This window comes from Ornithodoros turicata, unplaced genomic scaffold (assembly GCF_037126465.1).
Source record: "Ornithodoros turicata isolate Travis unplaced genomic scaffold, ASM3712646v1 Chromosome34, whole genome shotgun sequence".
NCBI classification, from domain to species: domain Eukaryota; kingdom Metazoa; phylum Arthropoda; class Arachnida; order Ixodida; family Argasidae; genus Ornithodoros; species Ornithodoros turicata.
The window spans coordinates 80,989-101,075 of NW_026999361.1; the positions used below are offsets into that span (position 1 = coordinate 80,989).

General features: G+C 44.6%; 1 protein-coding gene across 1 annotated transcript; it reads right to left on the bottom strand.

The window, feature by feature from the left end:
- Positions 1-16,333: 16,333 nt before the first annotated feature.
- Positions 16,334-20,083, bottom strand: LOC135373913 (uncharacterized). Its single transcript, XM_064606963.1, has 4 exons — positions 19,911-20,083; positions 18,096-18,270; positions 17,938-18,014; positions 16,334-16,684 (listed from the first exon to the last, which is right to left on the bottom strand). Exons 1-4 carry the CDS (start codon positions 20,064-20,066, stop codon positions 16,409-16,411), a joined length of 684 nt encoding a protein of 227 aa, XP_064463033.1. The 5' UTR covers positions 20,067-20,083; the 3' UTR covers positions 16,334-16,408.
- Between the last annotated feature and the right edge of the window lie 4 nt (positions 20,084-20,087).

The window sequence follows — 20,087 nt, forward strand, 5'->3', positions numbered from 1 at the left end:
GTCGCTTACTTCTCGGAGTAGTGTGTGTTTTCGTGTTCGAACTTGGTCAATGAACGCAACGATTTGGACTCTGTAGGCACGGTGGATATTTGTCTCAGATTATTGAATCAGTACGATGTTTCAAATAAATGTGTATTTTGTCAAAAATTTGCCTAGTTGTTCTGGAATTCGGAATAACAAGCGTCGGGCATGAAAACCAGTCAAAGTAAAAGCCGATGGTAGCCAGTACTGGCCAGTACCGGGCCGAAAGGCGATCCAAACTGAGAGACTCCTGATTGGCCGAAAGGTAGGCATCATAGTTCATTTTCATTGGTTGCATGTCCAGTGTTGCCTGAATTATCTCAAACTATGGGCTCTATGGGGAGCTGTGGGAGCCTGGCGGGGCTCTGGCGCTCTGGCGTCCATTTCGCTTGCACAATTCATTGAGGTCGGACGCGTATGTTCTCGCATCCGGATTTTCGCGTTTCGTTGTGGCTCTTGGCTCCTCTGGTGCACCGAACTGCTGTGGATGTGTTATTCTGCTCTACAGGTGATGCCTGGATGTGCTTTCTTGTGTGCGTGTTGGAAGATACGTCCAGAAGCCCTTAGATTTGGTGAAAAAGGTTAGTTGCGGTCCAGTAGTGTCATGTTTCGTGCTTTTTGTTCAGTATCCTTTCCAGCATGTGGGTTCCTCCTACTTTATGCTCTCAGTGTGAATATTACCCTTGTGATTCCTATTACCTTATCTCTATCTGTTAGTTCAGTGTCCCTATTGGTAAACCTCCAACGCTTATCAGGGTGAAGATATCACCTGTGATGCTCCAGTGGCCCTGCTACTTGCGACGAATTTGTGAATTTCAGATGCTTTTCACGGATCGATTTTCGTGAACAACGCAGATGAGCCAGCACGCACACGACGTGGCAAAATGAACAGATACGTCACGGAAATGTTGAAACACATCAAGTAAGTCGCGTCAAAGTACGTTGCAGAGCTCTTCACTGATTTGTGTTTACTGTGAAACAGATGAGGCATACGCCTCACCCATGCAACTCCGTCATCTACTCCATGGCAGTGCAAGCCTTTATAGCTGTGTTCTTGAATGTAAAAAATTGTGACTGGTATTAATAAATAAAGGGAAGTAGACGGTATTTTATTGTACTCCTCTCTTATTATTTTTGTTCATTTCATGTGTATGCATGTATCGCCACAGCCAAATTTCATACCGTGTCCCCATACACGCTGTGTACAGATCATATAGGAGACGCAGATCCTACATCTCCTATAATACCTATATTGCTCCTATAAAACCTACAACTCCTGTGGTACCTACACCACTTATAGGTCCTATATCTAATAGCATCATATGAGGATCTACATATAGGATTTTTCAGTAGGGAACAACTGGCTTTTCTATTATTGCATTGTAATCCTGCGTCCGCTTGTAAGTTGTAGTCTACTGCGTCTGCCTAGCAGTACGGATGTCAACCGCAGACAACCCGCAGCAGTTTCGTAACTGGTAGGTTGCGTTTCCTAAAGGAAATAAGAAAGGAAAAAATACAGAAAAAGACGAGAAGGATGTTCCGCGCGAAATGATGTTCATTAAACCTTTTACCTGTCTAGCAAATTCACAGTTGTCGCGTATTGCGTTTCAACAGTGTTGGGTGACATTAGAACTGCAGAATGAGAAACCGAAACCAATTTCTGACCTGTATGCGTGCCGTGAGTCTTTCGTATAGCATATATGACTCTCGTGTGACAGGCTCTACGACTACGAGAGTCTACGTGACTGTCTCGACCTGAGGCAATATGTGCACCTCCGAGGATCGATCGAATGCGTCAAAAGAGACTTCATTGCCCATTTACCTTGACGCAACGTGAAGATGAGTTCGGCAACCGACTGACGCCGAACTACCGTGGCGTCCCGTCGGCACGAGCTGTTGGCCAGACGTCATTGCCCAGGTCTTCGCCGACGTATTTTGTAGTTAACGTCGGCAGACGTTAGAACATAACTGGCTAGCAGTTAGTTGTTAGCACTTTCGTAGTTAGCAGTTAGCAATTGGCTGCCAACTGGTCCCCGAGATTCTCCCGATGATCGGCCGTAGGCCATTTTCAATTGCGATACTCATCTACTATCCAAGTCATTCTTCTGCCGTACAGCTGCGGACTGAAATAGTATTCCGATCTCCCTTGCAACCATCTGTAAAAATAAATTATTTCTCGAACATATCCACGCTCATTTTACCTTAGGCCACCAATCTTATGCACTACGTGTATTTTATAATAATTCAATATGTACATTTCCTGAGCGAATGTATGATGTATTTGTACTTCCTCAATCACCCGTGTAGCGTCCGTAAGGGTGTTAAGAAATAAAGAAATGAGTAAATACAGGTAAGTATGGGCGATGTGCTTGTCATGTAAGCGCAAATGGACGTAATACAAGGTTATATCGCTGGGTGATTCCACGCGAAATGATCCAGCGGCCCTGCTTGGCCCTCACAAAACTATCGCGAATTTTTACAGAATATTTTTAGCAGTTACTAACAGTTCAAAACGCATACCACGAAGCGTTTCTTCCCACATATCAATGTGGCGTGTGCTAGACACAAGCAAAGCTCGCAGCGCTCGCAGAAACCATGCCTGGCGTGAACGGCAGCTGCGACTCCTAAAAGCGTGCGATTTTATTTTGTGTATAGAGCGAACCATGCTCTACTCAGAGTCGCAGATCCCGGTTTTCACGCTGTAATCGGTGCTGGTATACATAGTTCAGAATTGTGGCAATTTTCCTCCTATTTCGCGATCTTTTGTGGAAAATCATACCATTAAATTTTAATGAATATTTTTCTTCCAAGGTCTCACGGGATACTTCAACAGAAAAAATCGCAAGACTTGCAACTTTCGTATCACTCCAGGACAAATAGGGGAAGTATGCGCTCTTTCCAAAATTCGCTACAGTCGAGCGTAAAACACGCAGTGAAAAGTTCAGCAGAGACATCTGAAACCAATGCAGTTTTATAGAACGAGTTTTCCTCTACAACATATTAAAAAATCTCGAGACAGAACAATTCATAAAAACATTGTACTTGGTTTTGATCGGCAATTACAGTGTGCACAGGCTTCATAATGTTTGCTTGCTTTTATGGGTTTAAAAAAGCCCACAGAGTTCCAATTGAACCTCTGTATGCAATAAAGGGATAAGTCGATTTATCCCCTTTTTACTATTTTTGTTGTAATGACATATAGATACCACTATGTACCTGCCAACGAAAATTTTGGACCGTATTGCTATTTATTGACCCGCTACAGGACGGTAAAAAACGGGAAATGCATGCGTGTCAATGGGACCTGCCGTCAGATCAGGCCCCTTTTCTCGGTTTGTGATTTTTTTATTTATCCCCTTATTGCATAGAGAGGTTCAAAATTATTGCCCCACTGAGAAGCGAAGCGGTCGAGGAACAATTACCACGGAGCGCGTGGAGAGGCCTTGAACTGATCAAGGTGGTGTTCGTGCGGCGCGGAGTCCTGGAGCGCAAGAGAATTTTCAATTGTTTTCCCACAATTGTTTACCGGTTCCCGCAGCTCCCTGGGACGAAAAATGATAATAGTTATGGTGCATTGATGTTGCACGTAAGGTTTGTCTGCCTGGGATAAAAAATCAGTACACAGTCAGATTCAATCTGCAGCAATCACTGATTTTGCAAATCGATCCAGAAACTGTCCAAAAATGGTGTCAACAAATGTAACGAAGGGCATATTCAATACTGCGAAAGGAAAACATGTTTATTGGCAGAGAATGCATGACGTTCTAGCGGTGTAGTAGGCGAGGCAGCGAGACGTAGGCGGCGCAAATTCGTACTGGAAGAGCGCTTCGATTGGACGGCCTCGTGTTCGCACGCTTCCGGACTGACAGACATATGTTGGCACAGTCCTTTTAGAAGTCGGTCCAGGACGCATATTCTCTTGAGAGCATTAGTCGAGACTTTTCCCACCTCTGTGAGGCCTAAAACGGCCAGCTGTTTCAGTACAGCCACCAGCAACACCAACACGCTTTCGGAATCCGCGGACACTGGGCGGATACATCTGGCATGCACTGATCGCCGGCTACGCTCACGTTTTCGGTGCTTCGAAGTCCGGCGAAGTTCGCTGCTATTTTTCTGTAATTTCGCTCCATGAAGGCTTCCCTCAACACTAAGTGCGCGCCTTGTACTTTCGTTTGCTTGACGATGTATCTGGCGCCGCCTGCCACGCGTCTCAAACAGTTGACCGGACACCTTACAGCCGCTCCGTGGCACACGATTCTCGGCAACCCATAAAAGTACTTGGCTGCTTTGACTTCGCAGCACTCCATAAGGAGTAGTCAGATACCGCCCGCACTCTCGTAAAGCACTTTTCTGAGGATTCACGCATTTTCCAAATATATTTGGAAAATGCGTGAATCAAATCAATGCGTGGAGCAATATATATATATATATATATATATTGCTTCACAGTTCTTGAAGGCAGTATCTTATGTTCGTATCACGCTGTAAACAGAAATTTGTGTTCATAGCGCCCTCCATGCTTCTTTAAAATTTAAAATATTAAAGTCAACCCAAACTCTAAGATATACGTTGAAAAGGCATAGAAGACAAGTGCATGCTTACTGTTCAAAATTTCCTCAAGCAGAAACTTAAGCAGCCTTCTAGAGATATGGAGTATTCGAGTGGAGCTCTCCACGTCCACCAAAAACAGAATCAAACGTTAGAGATTAGTGTGAGACACTAACTGAAATATAAATAATGTTGAGCTCTCAGACTAAAATTTATTTCATTTCGAGCGAGGTGCAACATGGGCGCATTGCATCGAAGCGATTCATTCAGTGTGACAATCCAAGTACCGTAATAGTTTACGTGTACAGTTCTAATATCCTAAAACGGTGCTCTAACACCATAATTTACAAAAATCTAAACACTGCTATCTTCCCTAACATTGGTATTTGTAGAGCCGTATTTTCGAGGTATCATTTCCTTCTAACACACAAATGGCGCTCTCTTGTGTCCCTTCGCTATTCCAAAAGAGCAGCGAACATCTCCGTAGATCACGTTTTCAGCTTCAACAGAGTTTTCCACTTCCCCGACAGTAGATCGTTAGGCAGTTCCATGTGGAATCCAGCTATGTTGCGTTGTAAGCAGTCTCCTCCCACTGAGCTTTCCGAACAGACACTACTTCTCACGACGTCATTAATTGCATCTCCCTTTGACATTCCTGATGTGTCCAGCCAAGATTTTTTGCGAGAGGTATTGTGAATAACATATTCTGTAGAGACAGCTTTAGCCATTTTTGCACTACTTCCGGCCGTCGGTGACTGTGAATTAGTGCGCGACTTCTCCGTTTTTGTTTGGGTAGGACATGCATCCATATTCATCAGTTTGAGGCGTGGCGCCGATGATTGTCGTGTAGGGTGAAGAACATTAGGCAGACCAATGTCCGAAGCTTCGAACCGATGCGATGACACAACGGCTTTTGCAACTGCTTCCCGGTGATTGTGTTTCAGTGCTCCACATTCACGAAAATGTTGCACGGGTACATTTCTCACAATAGGGTACAGTGTGTAGTTAATTCTAGACTTTCTCTGCATACTCGTTGCAGAGTAAGAATTGGAAGAAGGCATCCCCTGGCTGAGCGCAGTATTTGTACTGCATAGCGCAGGGCAATTCGGCTCCAGCAGAAACTCCAGGCCGTGTTCGCGGTATCCCTGTCGGAGACCGCTGAAGGTGTCGAAGTCGCTGAACGCACTGAGCAGGCTGGGAGTAAGGTGGACGCCAGCGTGCTTCGATTCGCCATAGTGTTCGGAGGCGGTAGTGAGACCATATGTGTGAGCGCTGGATGAGTTGAAGGAAGGTTCCTCGAAGTTGTCCTCTGAAAATGGTCTCTCAGTGTGTAACACTGAGGCCGGCTTACCATACACGTCCCTTGTAGATGCGAACGCTCCAACCTTTAAGTCCTTCAGCGCATGCAATCCAATCACTACGACGCACAGCATCAGAAATGAGAGTAGAGAAAAAAGGACATTTGTGCTGACACTCATCCACCATCCCAGAACTAAGGCGCAAATGGAGAATGTTCCCGCGAGGCCTAGAACGGCAATCGCCGTAAAGAATCTCCACGGCAATTTTCCAGTCCTGGACATAACTGCCATGCACAAGAAGAATGGTAATTCTTCTTCTTCGTTCCCAATGAATAATGACAATACCTTACAGCGTTGCATTCGTTGTCCTCACCGGCTGCGCACCTTTATAACATGCGGTGTATTGATAGTTCGATATGTTCTTGGAAGAATAAAAAGCGTTACCGCCAAGGATATTTCAAGCAGAGAAAGCGCCGGATTTTAAAGGGGAGCGAGGAGACTTCGCAACAAACCTAAGAGAGAGAGAGACATGAAGGTGAACGTTGTACAGAGCACAAACCACACATCGATACCTTCGCCAGCCTTCGCGTTCATTTTGCAGGCGCAGTGAGTTAAGAAATATGGCAATAGCAAACTGAAACCGAAATTCTATTAGGAGTCCCGACGCAGCTGAAGTCACTCGCGTCCTAAACTGCAGTGTCGTCTGCTTGCATTCGTCGCCGTTTCCGTTGTCTATAGGCCTCCGGGACTAACCAGGCGGCGCCACCGTTTTTGTCCCCTATCGGCCGGTCGCTGCAAATCTTGATAGATGCCTAGCAGACGCTCGCATCCCTTTGCTTATGGAGGATGGATGTTGTCGTTTTGCGCGCGGGATTTAAAGAAGTTGATTGCAATGGATTTTTTAGGAACAGTACCATTAAGAAAGGAAGCGCTTTGGCAGATGCACGACATGTATATGGCGTTGAGGAGAGGCTGTGGGGGAGTTCCTCAGACGTCATTGCAAGATGTACGGCAGAAACGAAACTCAACTGCTCCTACGACATCCTGATAGAAGTAAGGTGAAAATAGCTTTTTTTCGTCGGATAATAGATTGCCATATGAAGTTTAACATTGTCAATTCCGTAAAAGCTGTCGGAATCTCGCCAAATCAAGGAAGCCCGATGCACCTGCAAGGCGGGGATTGACGGACGCTGCAAGCACGTAGCTGCAGTGGTTTTCCGCATGAATGGAGCTGATGACGCCACTTGCACCAGCTTGCCACAGCGTTGGGGCAGGCCAGCAAAAAACGCCCTGAAAAAATCTGCGACAACCGAGGAGCTTTTCCCAGGCAAGTGACGTACTTTTGCGACGGACGGATAAATCTAAGCCCTACATACTTGCAGTTATCGATGGTGCAGTAACGATATCAAAGCTTACGTGTTCGAATGTTCGAACCAGCGACAATCTCACACAAACTCTCACCTCTATTACATAAGGTGGTGAAACATTTCCAACTCAACGGTCACTTGAGCCGGCTTCCCAGGAGGATGTACAGGAGAAGTTTCCAGACATCAAGTGCTCTATTCGTGACCTGTTGCAAGCGGAAGCTAAAAAAGAAGTTGATCTTCAAGTGTGCAGTGTGCTGGACGACCTGTTGAATGCAGTGTCGCAGAATGTTCAACATCATCAGATAGAAACTTTGTTGCACGTAATTTACAGCAGGGAGAGGCAGTGCTGCGAAGTTATGCATCACACGTGCTCTGATCTGAGTATCAAGCACTACACAGCAAATGTAGCCAAAGACAAGTCACATTTAATTGAAATTTGCTGCCAAACTGCACAGCAGCACTTGTCGGAGGAATGGCACCGCGAAAGAGCTTGCAGAATTTCTAGCACTCAGGCTCACGTCATTTTGAAGAGCAGGGCCCAAAATGCAACTACAATATTAGAAAGACTAAGGAAAAAGTCGAAGCCCCTGCTTGTCCCTTCTGTGCAATATGGCAGCAAAATGGAAGAAGCTGCGCGGCTATGTTTCCAGGAAATATTGAGCGTTCACGTAACATGCTGTGGCCTTGTTGTCTGCCTAGACCAGCCCTGGTTGTGCAGTAGCCCCGATGGCATTTTCATGTTTGGTGAGGATCCGGTGTTGCTTGAAATTAAATGTCCCTACTCGAGAAAGGACCTCCCTATTGTAGATTACGAAACGCGAACCAGTCATGTGAACTACCTTATTTTTGATGATGGACTGAATCTGAAGAAAAGCCATCAATATTACACGCAAATTCAAATATCGATGTACCGTATTTTCACGCGTATTAGCCGCACCGCAGATAAGCCGCAGGACTCCTTTTTAGATACATTTTGAAAATGTTTTTGCAGATAAGCCGCACTCGCAGATAAGCCGCGGGTAATACGACGCGACTGCTTTGTGCGCTAAACCAGTGCTGCACAAACAAAATCAATAGAGACTCTCAACGCTCGTCGACGCCGTACTCCCTGCCAGCTGCCCTGTTCCCGTACTGGTCAGCGACGTCGACGACTTTTAGTTTGAAGCCGCTGTCGTAGCTGTGCCTCCGCGTTGGAGCCATGCCATACCTCTAACTGCCGTGCCCGTGTCCACAAATGCTGCTGCTCAAGTCAAATGAGAACTGACGCTTAGCTGACTACGTTTTATCCCGATGTCAGGTGTATTGAACCCTTCCTGTGGGTCTACCGACAAAGGAGACTGTAGGGAAGGCCATAAACCCTGTGGTCCACATTCCGGTGTCGGCATGATGTATAACAAAGGAGGTCAGTTCTAGTGTTCTACTAAGATCGGATTGTGCCCTTGTTGCGTGTTTTTTGTGGATTGACGAGTTAGTGGTGTTCCAGGAGACATTAATCACTGTCACCCCTTTTGTTAAAGCTGCGTGGGGGAATGTATTCGGAAGGTCAGTCCACTCGAATGTGGACCCGCCCCTGTTCGGTATTGTTCGTGCACTGGCAGGGCGGTCCAAATCCGAAAAACATGAGGCACTGTCGGCCCTTTCGTTTAATCCGGGGTATGGGGAAAATACCAGGGAAAAATAGCCATCAGATAAGCCGCACCCGTGGATAAGCCCCAGAGCGTCCGCGAAAAAAGAAAATCGCGCATAAGCCGCGGCTAATACGCGTGAAAATACGGTACGTGTTGAATGTGGAGTTCTGCTACTTTTTTGTTTACTCATCAAGGCAACAAGTTTTGGTGATCGTCGATAGGGACAGTGAGATGCTGCAAAATGCCGTTCCAAAGCTAGCAACTTTTTATTTTAATAGCTTCTTGCCAGCCCTGCTCCAGCAGTCTTGAGATGCTGTCCTGCAGATGGCATTCTCCTACTGTGCGTGTACATAAACCAACAATGTTTCTTTATTATATACTGTAGAAGTGTTTTTTTCCGCGTGGAAAATATTTTCGCGTTTTCGAGCAGAGCTGCTTTGAGGATTGATTCGCGAGAACTTAAATTCGCGACACAGGTTTCCGGGAGTGCTTTGCTCTTGCATATCGTGCCGCCGTCAATACTCGGGCATATTTCGGCACGTACTAAGACATCCGTTGTTCACATGGATTGCGGCATTCTAGGTCTATTCCTTTCTTCTCCTCACAGAGATAGGAGGAAAGGTCCTGTCAAATGGCCTTTAGGGACCCTGTAGGAGGCCATAGTACTGGCCGTGTGCAAGTTAGCCAGTTTATTTTAGCAGTTCCTATTAATTAATTATCACTCGGGGCACTGACCAGTTCGGTTGAGATGTGGTACTATCATTCAAGCTGGTTTTGAGAATGCGGGGAAAGGCATGTTCTGGCTTTGTGGTATATAGTGGTATATTGCATGTATAGTGCAAAGCGTTTATAGGAGTAACAAAAGCATGATGAGTTTTCATTTCTTTTCATCTTGCCTGATGGGATAAAACAATCTTCTGCGCTTGCTTAAACTGCCTATGCTACATGGAGCAGAAAGTATCAGGTAGTCGCGGTATAGCGTCGAACGCCGAACGATTTTCGCCCCCATATGGCCAGAGTTATTCGCGGGAACTTAAATTCGCGATTTTGGAGGTGTGCGCGAAAAATAATTCCGCGCGAAAAAAACCACTTCTACAGTATACCATCCCACTGCTGTACATATTATCCCCATCCCAAATGTCTGTATTATAGAGTTACTTCAGATTATTGAAACAGTTTTATTCACAAGTTGGTGATATTGGCTGCTAGACTAGTACTGTACTATTAAAGTTTATTTACAAGGCAATAAAAGGGACAATGCAATAGAAGACATATGGTCAGACAGTTCGATTAATCACACTCGAACAGGCACTAACGTCAGGCATATCAGCCAGCAGGAATCGGAACCAATATTTTTTTTCGGTCCTGGTTCACGCATACTGGTTCAGTTCGGGTTCAGCTCCGCTGAACAGAAATTATCAGCTTGAACCAGGTGAGGTATATCGGTTCGGCTCGGAGAGATGAAAAAAAAAAAAAGAGAAACGTGGTCAGCAGTTGGGACACAATTGTGGGACAATGAATTGGAACTGTTTTTTCAGTCTGCTTTAACCGGTTCACCCACAGTAATTTTGCTACATGAAATCGGGCCTACAGTCGCCGTACACAGTTGCAAGAGAAAGGTGTGAAATTACCGTAGCAGGTAAAAACGCAATAAAAGTAACAGACACGTTTATTATTGACGTGCTGCTCCTGCTTTCCAAATGACAATGCTGAACGAATAGTAAGGATGTCTTCGAGAACATATCAGAAGAAAGGCGGGCGCACTGGTCGGAGAGAATGTGCTTGAGCGCTGAGAAACAAGATTAATAAATAAATGACACATAAATGAACAAATTAAAAAAAAGGACGGTAGTACAATTATTTCAGCTCTGAACCGGTAACCATATCAATTTGTTGCGGTTCAGAGGAGGGCAGCCAAAAATTTATTCCGTCTCAGTTCGGTTTTGACAGAAAATAACACTTTTCCCAGTTCTGGGTTCAGGTTCAATCTTCGTTCCGATCCCTGTCAGCGGTGCCCTACGCTTCTTCTAGCCTTATAATGTGTGGCTGGTAGTTTGCAATCACACAACAAACATGGACAACTTTCTGCATATAAGGTATGAGCGTCACTGGCACCCTATAATTCAATATGTTAAATATTTTGATCCTTTGAATCACACGTTCTACGTGGATACGACACTTGGCAATTGCATACGTTTCATTCATTTCAGCAGAACTGAACTGACCGTCACCTTTGGAGAATGGTGGCATCACAAGTACAGCATTTTTTTCTGCCAGGACTGTTCTGATGCTTGGGAAACCTTTCTCTGCTAAAACGCAGTCACCAGGCTGAAGAAGATCTAGGAATCCAGACTCAACTGTGATACTGCTATCGGATGTCCGTCCTCCAAAGGCGTTGGAGAGGAATGTCACAGCACCATTTGGGGAAATACCAACTAGGAACTTCAGTGTTTAAGCACCTTTGTAGTTTGAGTACATAAGATTACGTTGGTCAAGCTTTGGCGGCGTTTCAGTCTTGATTTCTGTGCAGTCTATAATAAACCGACAGTTCGGGTAGTGATCCTTAAAGCACTGTGGCATTGTCTCTTTTACAGCCAACATGGACGGGGGAAATCCAGTTTTTAGTACGGGCATAAATGATGTTGAGGACATCATAAAATGTACGTGAAATGGTGCGTTGGTCAACACTGAACAGTACACTGAGCGCTACAAAGCTGAGACCAAGCTTTAGCTTCATGAGGAAGCACAGCAGCTTATTTTGAACAGTCATGTCTGTTGTCCTCACCCTTAACTCTGGCATCAGACTGAGGAGAAGTGCGAACATGTTGTTGCTGACTGAACAAAGTTCCTGCAACGCATCTTCATTCCTTTCCGCAGATTCGAAACCAAGGAAGGCGCATGTTCGTGAATCTGGTCCGACATGCCTTGACACCTTTTGAGCCTCCTCGGAATGTGTCACCTGGCACTCTGCGTTGTTGCTGCTTGTAGTAGAAAGGAACAAGTGAAGTTGGCCATGACACTCATCGACTGCATCCGTTTCGGTGGAAACCTGCACCAACACATGGCATGCCACAAGAGAGTGAAATGGTAGTCTATTATAGTGTGCTAGATGTCGCACCAGAGTGTAATAGTGAAATCTAGGAAATAACAGGTTCAAAGAGAATGCAAACGTTCTCTCCAAAAGTAAATAAAGCATCCACTGAGCAAACTTTCACGCTGTGGTGTCAAGCCTAGTTCATGCTCTTACTAAACAAACCAAGATGGGTTATACATTTCCTTGAACTTGAGGAAAAGATGAAGGACAAGCACGCAAGCAACTTGCTTGCCTTCTATTACTATGTTCAAACGAATGAAATGCCTACTGTCTTTTTGTCACAATCTTCCATCCATTCATCGTCTTCATACACAGGAGGTTCAGGGCTCGACGTAACATTGTCAGCAGAGAACTGCAAAAATTGCTATTAGTAAAGTCAATTAGTAAATTACCAAACTCAGATAGCAAACTTACAGCATGCAGGCTATCCGTGTGAACCGTGCTGCTAGAAACCTTAACCTTTTTCTGGTTCCGTGCGTGATACCTAAAACGGAGAAAAACACGCATGCAGGCACCTTTCTACAGTTTGGTCATCTCTTTTCCGGCTATAATTATGGCCACACATTACCTGTTGAAATTATCCACTGCCCCTGCTGAAGACTGACTCCTCTTGTACACGTCAGGGAATGTCGTTGGGACATAGGCCGGACTGCTCTCGATATTAGATGGCTTGACTGAGACAAAGTGCAGGCTACAGATCCGTGAATTCTTGCTTGGCTCCCACGGCTTTCCGTCTTCCCTGTCGATTGTAAAAAACTTACTTCACTTGCATGCATTGCTTGACGATCACTAGTTCCACGATGAGATAACAAAGAAACGAAAGGGACAACCATGCATATTTACCCTATTCGGCGGACAGCTAAGATCCACTTTTGTCGTCGCTCCACTTCGTGTGGTCTCGAGGGAAAGGAATGGAAGCGCACATGAGCCAAATCTCCGACTGCTTTTTTATAGTTCATCGTGCATCCCACGACACAACAGCCAGCACCAGTCCATCTTTTCCTCTTTACGTTCGAGGCGTCACACTGAACCGTAGCATCCATCGAATCGCGCTGAGCCAATGATGGGCGGATGTGAGGTGTGATTTCCCTGTTTATGTCAACGTTACAATATCTAAACACTGGCACACGAAAGGTCTCGATACAGTCGATCAGTCGGTCAAATCAAACGCCAAAACAGTCACACGTACAGCCACAAACATGTGCGTCGTCTACTAGCTTTCTATCGAGAGTTGCGGTCTCCCTCCGCTTGGGGGCCGGGAAACTTTAGTGCCGGAGGCCTATAACGGAATCTGCTGCCGCACCACTCATGCAGCATATTAACCGGGTCATTATTGTCCCATATCACCGCCATAGAAACGAATATGTTTTCGAGGCCAGGACAGTCCTAATGCTAATGGTAACAGTCCTAATGCAGCCTAATGCTGCTTTCAGAGCCCTCTTGCTTCACAGAGGCGGCGCTCCCGCTTCGTAATAAATTCATTCGAATAAAATTTAGCATAGTTTGGGAAGGAGATATTTCGTACAGATGTTCCTCACAGCCGTAAGATTAAACATATACCACAACCTGATTTTGTGGCGTAGTCGTAGCATGATTTCCATGACATATTTGAAATCGCATACCGCAGTGAGGAATTCTGAAATTTATGTAAAATATGTTTCACTGGAAGACTTCTGTGGTTTCTATCGTTTACGAGACTAGATATTCTCCGGATGTTACACAGAAGCGCTCAGAATATGACAAAAATCACAAGCCCTTCGTTCACCTTTCACATCCCTTCCTACTTTCTTCACATCCAAAATGCCTCGAACGTGAATTTTAATCTGATGATGTATTGGGAAATCAAAATCAATACTTATAACAATATTTCGTCTACGTTCAAGGATGTACCTCCGTTTTTTGTGTCAGCTATAGATAGCCGAAAAGTCTGTCTGATATTTCAGGTATAAGTTAGGTGCATGGTGCAACAGGGTGGCATATCATGTGCATAGCACAGAATATTGTCGTAATAGAATCCCCCTGTCCTTATGTATAACGACAATAAAGTCAACATGGACAGAGGAAGGATCTACCGCGTAATTGGGACGGAACTTGTGACGCAAGAGTGCCGAGGACTCAGGACTTGTCTGAGATTGAAAATCTACTGCTTTACAGTGGGTTTAAAGGGAGACTGCGCACCCAAATCGATTTCAAGCTTGTGTTATTTCCACGATGATTGGCATGATGAGAGCAGAGTTACGAAATATATCAAATTAAAACGAAGCGGGAAACCCTAATACGGTGAGAGAACTGATGTTCTGAGGCTGGAACAACATAGAAGGGACAAAAACATACAAAGCCTTCTATGTAGTTCCAGCCTCAGAACATCAGTTTTCTCATCTTCAACAGTTGCCGCTTGCGTCGATCCCTGTCGTATGAATGTGCGTATGAGTGAGCAAAAATGTAAGAGTGAAAGGTGGATGAGTGAGACAGAGTGACTGGTTTGTCCCTCCAGATGACGCACCTTGGAAGTCGCTGTGAAAGCGTGTTAGCTTCGCTCAACTGGTAGAGCCCTGGACCGGTAATCCAGAAGATGTGGGTTCGAGTCCTACAGCTGGCTAACCTTTTCAGTGACTTTCATCCTAATACAATGTTTGAAATTTTGAATGCGTCGATTATGATGCCATAGTGATTATAACAGGGAAAGGCCTAGAAAGCGAAATACACGAAGGAATAATGTTCTTGCTCAGATTTACTGATGGGTGGAAAACGATGCATTCTGTATAAACTAGAGATGGGACTGAACCAGAAATTCCCGAATCCGGATCTGAATCCAAGGAAGGTTCTGGCGAATCCTCGCTTTCTTTAAGAAAAACGAAGAGGGCTTTCTCAGCTTTATTTTGCAATTTTGAGCAGGGCCAACTACCTAGCAGTTTACAAAAACTGAAGAGAAGCGAGTCGAGCTCGCTTAGGGCAGCTTCCAGCCTTTCCCGGTGCTGTTTGAAGGCTGGGTATTGGATGATCACGCGGAGCGTATCTTCCCGCGTCTGATATGTTACGCATGGTGGAGATGCTGATCTCCTCATTCGGTAAAGAGTCGCCTGAGTGTAGAGTTGTCTCACGCGAATTATGCGGACGGCTGTTTGGATAGACCTATGTAGATTTCTAGGGATGATACCATTTAGTTCAAGATCCATGTGGGGTAGGTAGTTGGACAGTCTGAGGTTTCTTTTCCACTGCTGTACCGATCATTGTGCTGTCCGTTGTCCAATATATGATTTTGGCGTCAGCTTTTGTGAAAGGAATTCCACAGAGGACTCTTGGCGAGCGCTTCTCCATCTGTTTCGTCCGCAGCCTCGTTCCTTTGGATCCCGCAGTGGGAAGGCTACGCTGTATCCTGCTAGGTTGACGTCGGTGACAGTAGTAAAGATTTTGTATACAAGGTATCTCAGATACCTTGTATACATACCGTACCATACCGTATACATACCGTATGTGTCACTCGGTAGACTGATCATCACTCTAAAAAATATGGGTGCTGTTATTACACCCAAGAGGGTGTACATGGTTGTCCCGTATATGACACCCTCAAGAGTGTTTTGGGTACACCCTCGATAAGACAATTTCTAGTACACCCTTTCACATACACCCTGTATCAGGTGGGGTGTGCTGGTACACCCTGTCACATACACCCTTTTTTCAGGTGGGGTGCGCTGGTACACCCTGTCACATACACCCTTTTGACAAGTGGAGTGTGCTGGTACACTCTTTTGCGTACACCCTTTTATCGAGTAAGGTGTAATAGTACACCCTTTCACATACTCCCCTGTATAGTGGGGGATGCAATATTTATAGCGAAGCCCTGCAGCTTCCCACTTGTCGAGCCACTCCATTAGGGCAATTCAAGTTGCGTTCTGTGTCGAAAAATTGGGAGTCATTTTTTGTTAGTGATGTTTTTATGGTGTTCTGCCAGCCCTTCAAGCATAAGCTACAGGCTTTCACACACCCATGTGCATACTCTTTTCTGTTTGTTTGTAAGAAAGAAAAAAACAGAAGCAATTGAACTCGTCTCCCGACGAGGTATGCTACTCCTAGCATAAATTCCCAGCCCAACCCCCCGAAAATACTTCCCAGGTGCTCTACTCACAAGTGTGCTATTTACTTCGCTATTCAGAATCACATGTTCACTAGAAGTTCACTATTCACAATTGTCCATGATTCACAACTAGCCCAAGATAATGGACAGCTAATTCTATAAGGTCATATCCATCTCACTGTCACTTTGCGGAGCTGAATTGTTTTCTGGCGTTCCTGGTGTGAATATGCATCTGCACATAGCAATAACCAGAATAATGTCCATGAAGAAATGTTTATTTATCCAGATTCTTTATACACAACGCTGCTAGCCATGATCTGCCAGCTTTGTTCCTTCAGTTTGTTTCGCAGACAATAAAAAATATACTAAATGGCACATCACGCTTTTAGTGTGGTAAGGACACGTAGGGGAACAGAGGTCAGTGGGGTGTATTCCACTCCTATCATGCGCTCCAGAATGCACAGGGTGTTTTTGAGGTGAGGCGCATATTCTATATCGAACGTCCAGTATATGCACAACAAAAGGGACACTGCCGATGTAATGTCGGGTACCTCGATAGACAGCCCCTCTGCTTTCACCGTAATGCACTGCGTTGTGAGTGGATCGTTCCCAGTGTATATGATGCTGGGGTATGCATATGCTTGGCCAGGCTCCTGAGAGAACAAAGCAGATGTCAGTTACGACAGCATGGATAAGCATATATTATAGAAAGTGTTACAGCATTAGTGACGCTTTACTCTCCAGACCATTTCCTGACCCGAAGCTTTGAAGGCAGTTTCATTAATGTCACATGAAATTGTCAGTCTTCTACATATCTGAAGAGTAATATTTAACGGTAGGAGCAACTTATTTATTTACACATGGTAACAAGACTTTCGTGCACGAGACTGCACTTCTTCAGGCTACCTGGTAACCTGAAACCTGCTAACCTTCAGGTAACCTGAAGAAGTGCAGTCTCGTGCAAGAAAGTCTTGTTACCATGTGTAAATAAATAAGTTGCTCCTACCGTTTAATATCACTCTTTGATCTACTCATCACCGGCAACTTGACATCGCCTATTTTTCTGTCGTCGTATATATCTGAAGATGAGGTTTCCCACATTACTCTTACCCTTTATATGAGTATGTGTCCTTGTGTCACGACACACAAAACGTTTGCCATACAAGATGCTTTAGATATTTATATCAGACCTATTTATCTGAATACATACAAGACAGAACCAGAACTATTGCACGTGTGCTATTAACACTATTCCACATACCGCACTGTGCTTACAACCGATCATAATAAAGATGGAGGAACTTCTTGTGAACCCATTGCTGCTAACAGCAGAACGCTACAATGCACAGACAACATCTTCTAAGTTTTACTCCTTTTACAGCAACGGACTGCTTTTATTTGGGTTTGTTACTGGGGGTTTATGTCGCGAGACAACTGAGATCAGGAGCGACGAAACAGCAGTCGGTCTGTGGATTGCTTTTGCCAACCTGAGGGTTCTTTGATGTGCGATGAAAGCTCACTACGTGGCACCCCGTATTTAACGTCCCTCGCGGAAGACGGCGCATCTAAGCAACTTGTACCCTGCCACCAAGTTGCTCGCGTCCTCGGCCGGGTTCAAACCCGCGACCTCTGGATCAGAAGGCGAACACGCTACCGACTGAGCCACCGAGGCCGGTCAAGAGGAAGATACCAGAGAACATCAAAGGGATGTCCTGTGCCTATTTTCTCCCTTCTAACACTTTGTGCATGATCGACTGTTGCTGTACTTGTCTATTCTTTCATCTTGGTCTTTATCCTTTGCTGCCTATGTTATAGCATATCTTACACCCACTGCTTGTCGGGCAGAAAATTAAGTAAATAACAGAGTTGACCACTTTCACAATACACGTTCTGTCATTTTACATACCAGTTTTGTGAACAGGTTTTGCCAGTTTTCCCTCACAAGCGCTGGCAATGACTTTAGCACTTCTACGGCAAAGTGATCTGTCAGAGAAAATGTCAGCATGTGAAGTGAGGTCAATAATAAAACAGCAGCCAAATATGTCTGCAGGTTACAGTACTCACACTTCTGTTGAGATGTAGTTAGCTTTTCGACTTTCTTGTAGAATTCCTCAATGTGTGCACGAAGCGCTTTCTTTTCTGTACACAACTTGAGTACAGTTTCCCCACACCTGCTCAGGAATGCCAGCAGTGCTGTGTCGGCTTCTACTCCTGTTAGTCGTTGGAACTCATGTCTGACCTGAAAGTTTACACATGTCAAAATGTCAGTCTTAACAGCACACTGCTTTTCAAGCAGGTAGTGTGCACTGGCTTGGGCATTTCAAAGAGAGGTAAAGTTTCCTCAATGGCAAAATATGGTGCTATGCTCAAAGCCAGAAAAAGTACATAGGCTTAATGACGCTGTCATAAGTACGGTTCTCATAGAAAGCACTTAACATTACTGTAGTTATTGCCATTCTGCAAGTCAGCATCATCTTCTGCATGCAGGCAACCATTTTCTGTGCATCACATTGCTGCTTGGAGATATTTTACAAGCGTACACAAAGAGACCATTAAGAAAAGCCTGTAAAATATGTTAACATTTTTACAATTGGTTGGAGGTGAGGTTATGATTGCTGTGCTTAGATGTGTGTGGTAATTGCGACATGAAAACCCACAATACTACCAGCAGACGGGTACAATATCACCTGAGGTGACGAAACTCTCCAATCATCATCATGGCAGTACAGTGTGGTAGCCAGCTGTTTATTTTTTATTTTATTTTTTGGGGGGAGGTCTATGGGAATCTACATGAGGGAAGGAGGATTCTGCCCTCTTTTCCTCTCCCAAATGTACCACTAAAGGTATGATTTTGGGGGGAGTGGACCCCCTTCCCCCTTGGCTACACCCCTGCTGCAGTATCACAACATGCCAAAACCATGCAGAACCACGAGATTTACGACCACTCAAAGGTGCTGTCTAATGTCAGTCCAGTACTGCTAACACATACAGGGTGTTTTACCTAATGTGATAAAAAATTCGAACTGGCGCGCGTACTTCCCAGAGGATTGTGGGACTTTCAGCAGTTACCTTCTGGACACTTTTGCCACCATTGAGGAAGGCTTTAGACAATTTGTAATTGAAGGAAATTTATTTTTGTCACTTGAACTTTGAAAGTTGCCAAACAAACCCCAAATTTTGTTACAGATAGATGAGGTCCTCCATGGATAACCGTAGACCCAACAAAAGCTATGCAGAGTATCGTAACAGAAATAGTCAAAAAAAAAATGTAATACTTATGCCTTTGCCCCACCTGCTCGATCATTGCAAAGAAGAGCGCACTGAAGATGCGGGGAGAGGAGGACGTTTTCCTGTTCCTGCATCTTGTTTTATCTTTCTTTCCCCCGCTTTGACCTTGATGCTTGGGACAACTGTCTTATCACAAAGAAGGCAACACAAATGAAGGCGGGGGAACCCTTCCTCCTCTAGACGCACATTTCGAGCGCGCTTCTTTGCAACAATTACGCAAGTGGGGCAGAGCCTAATTTTTACGAATTTTTTCAACTATTTCTATCACAGTGCTGTGTGTAGTTATTGTTGGGTCTGTGGTTATCTGTGGAAGACTTAATATTACTGTAAAAAAAGCGAGGTTCACTTTGCAACTTTCAAAGTTCAATTGACAAAAATAAATTTTCTGCAACTAATAATTTTCCAAAGCCTTCCTCAGTGGTGGTAAAAGTTTCCTGAAGGTAATTGACGAAAGTCCCACAATCCAGTTAAATTTTTTTATCACTTTAGGTGAAACACCCTGTATAGTAAACTTCACAGTAGAACTCAACAACACTATAGTTTTAAAGTTTCTAAAAACATTTTCAGGGCAAATGAAGGAAAATAACTCACTTCATCCTCAGCTTTTAGTGCTGGGTATGTGTTCAACAGTTCCTGAACTAAAGGATGTTCAGTCTTAACCCAATGTCTCCTGGCCTCAAATGTGCGATCCATTGATTCCTTGATTTTTTCTTTGTTACAAATACTCTTCTTCATTTCCTTTGTCATGAAAGATATATGACCACTAAT

Coding starts and splice junctions, on each gene's coding strand:
- LOC135373913 (XM_064606963.1), bottom strand. CDS start 20,066: ATGACAAAGGAAATGAAGAAGAGTATTTGTAACAAAGAAAAAATCAAG. Junction 18,271..19,910: donor CACTAAAAGCTGAGGATGAA/GTGAGTTATTTT, acceptor GTAAACTTTCAG/GTCAGACATGAGTTCCAACG. Junction 18,015..18,095: donor AACTACATCTCAACAGAAGT/GTGAGTACTGTA, acceptor TTTCTCTGACAG/ATCACTTTGCCGTAGAAGTG.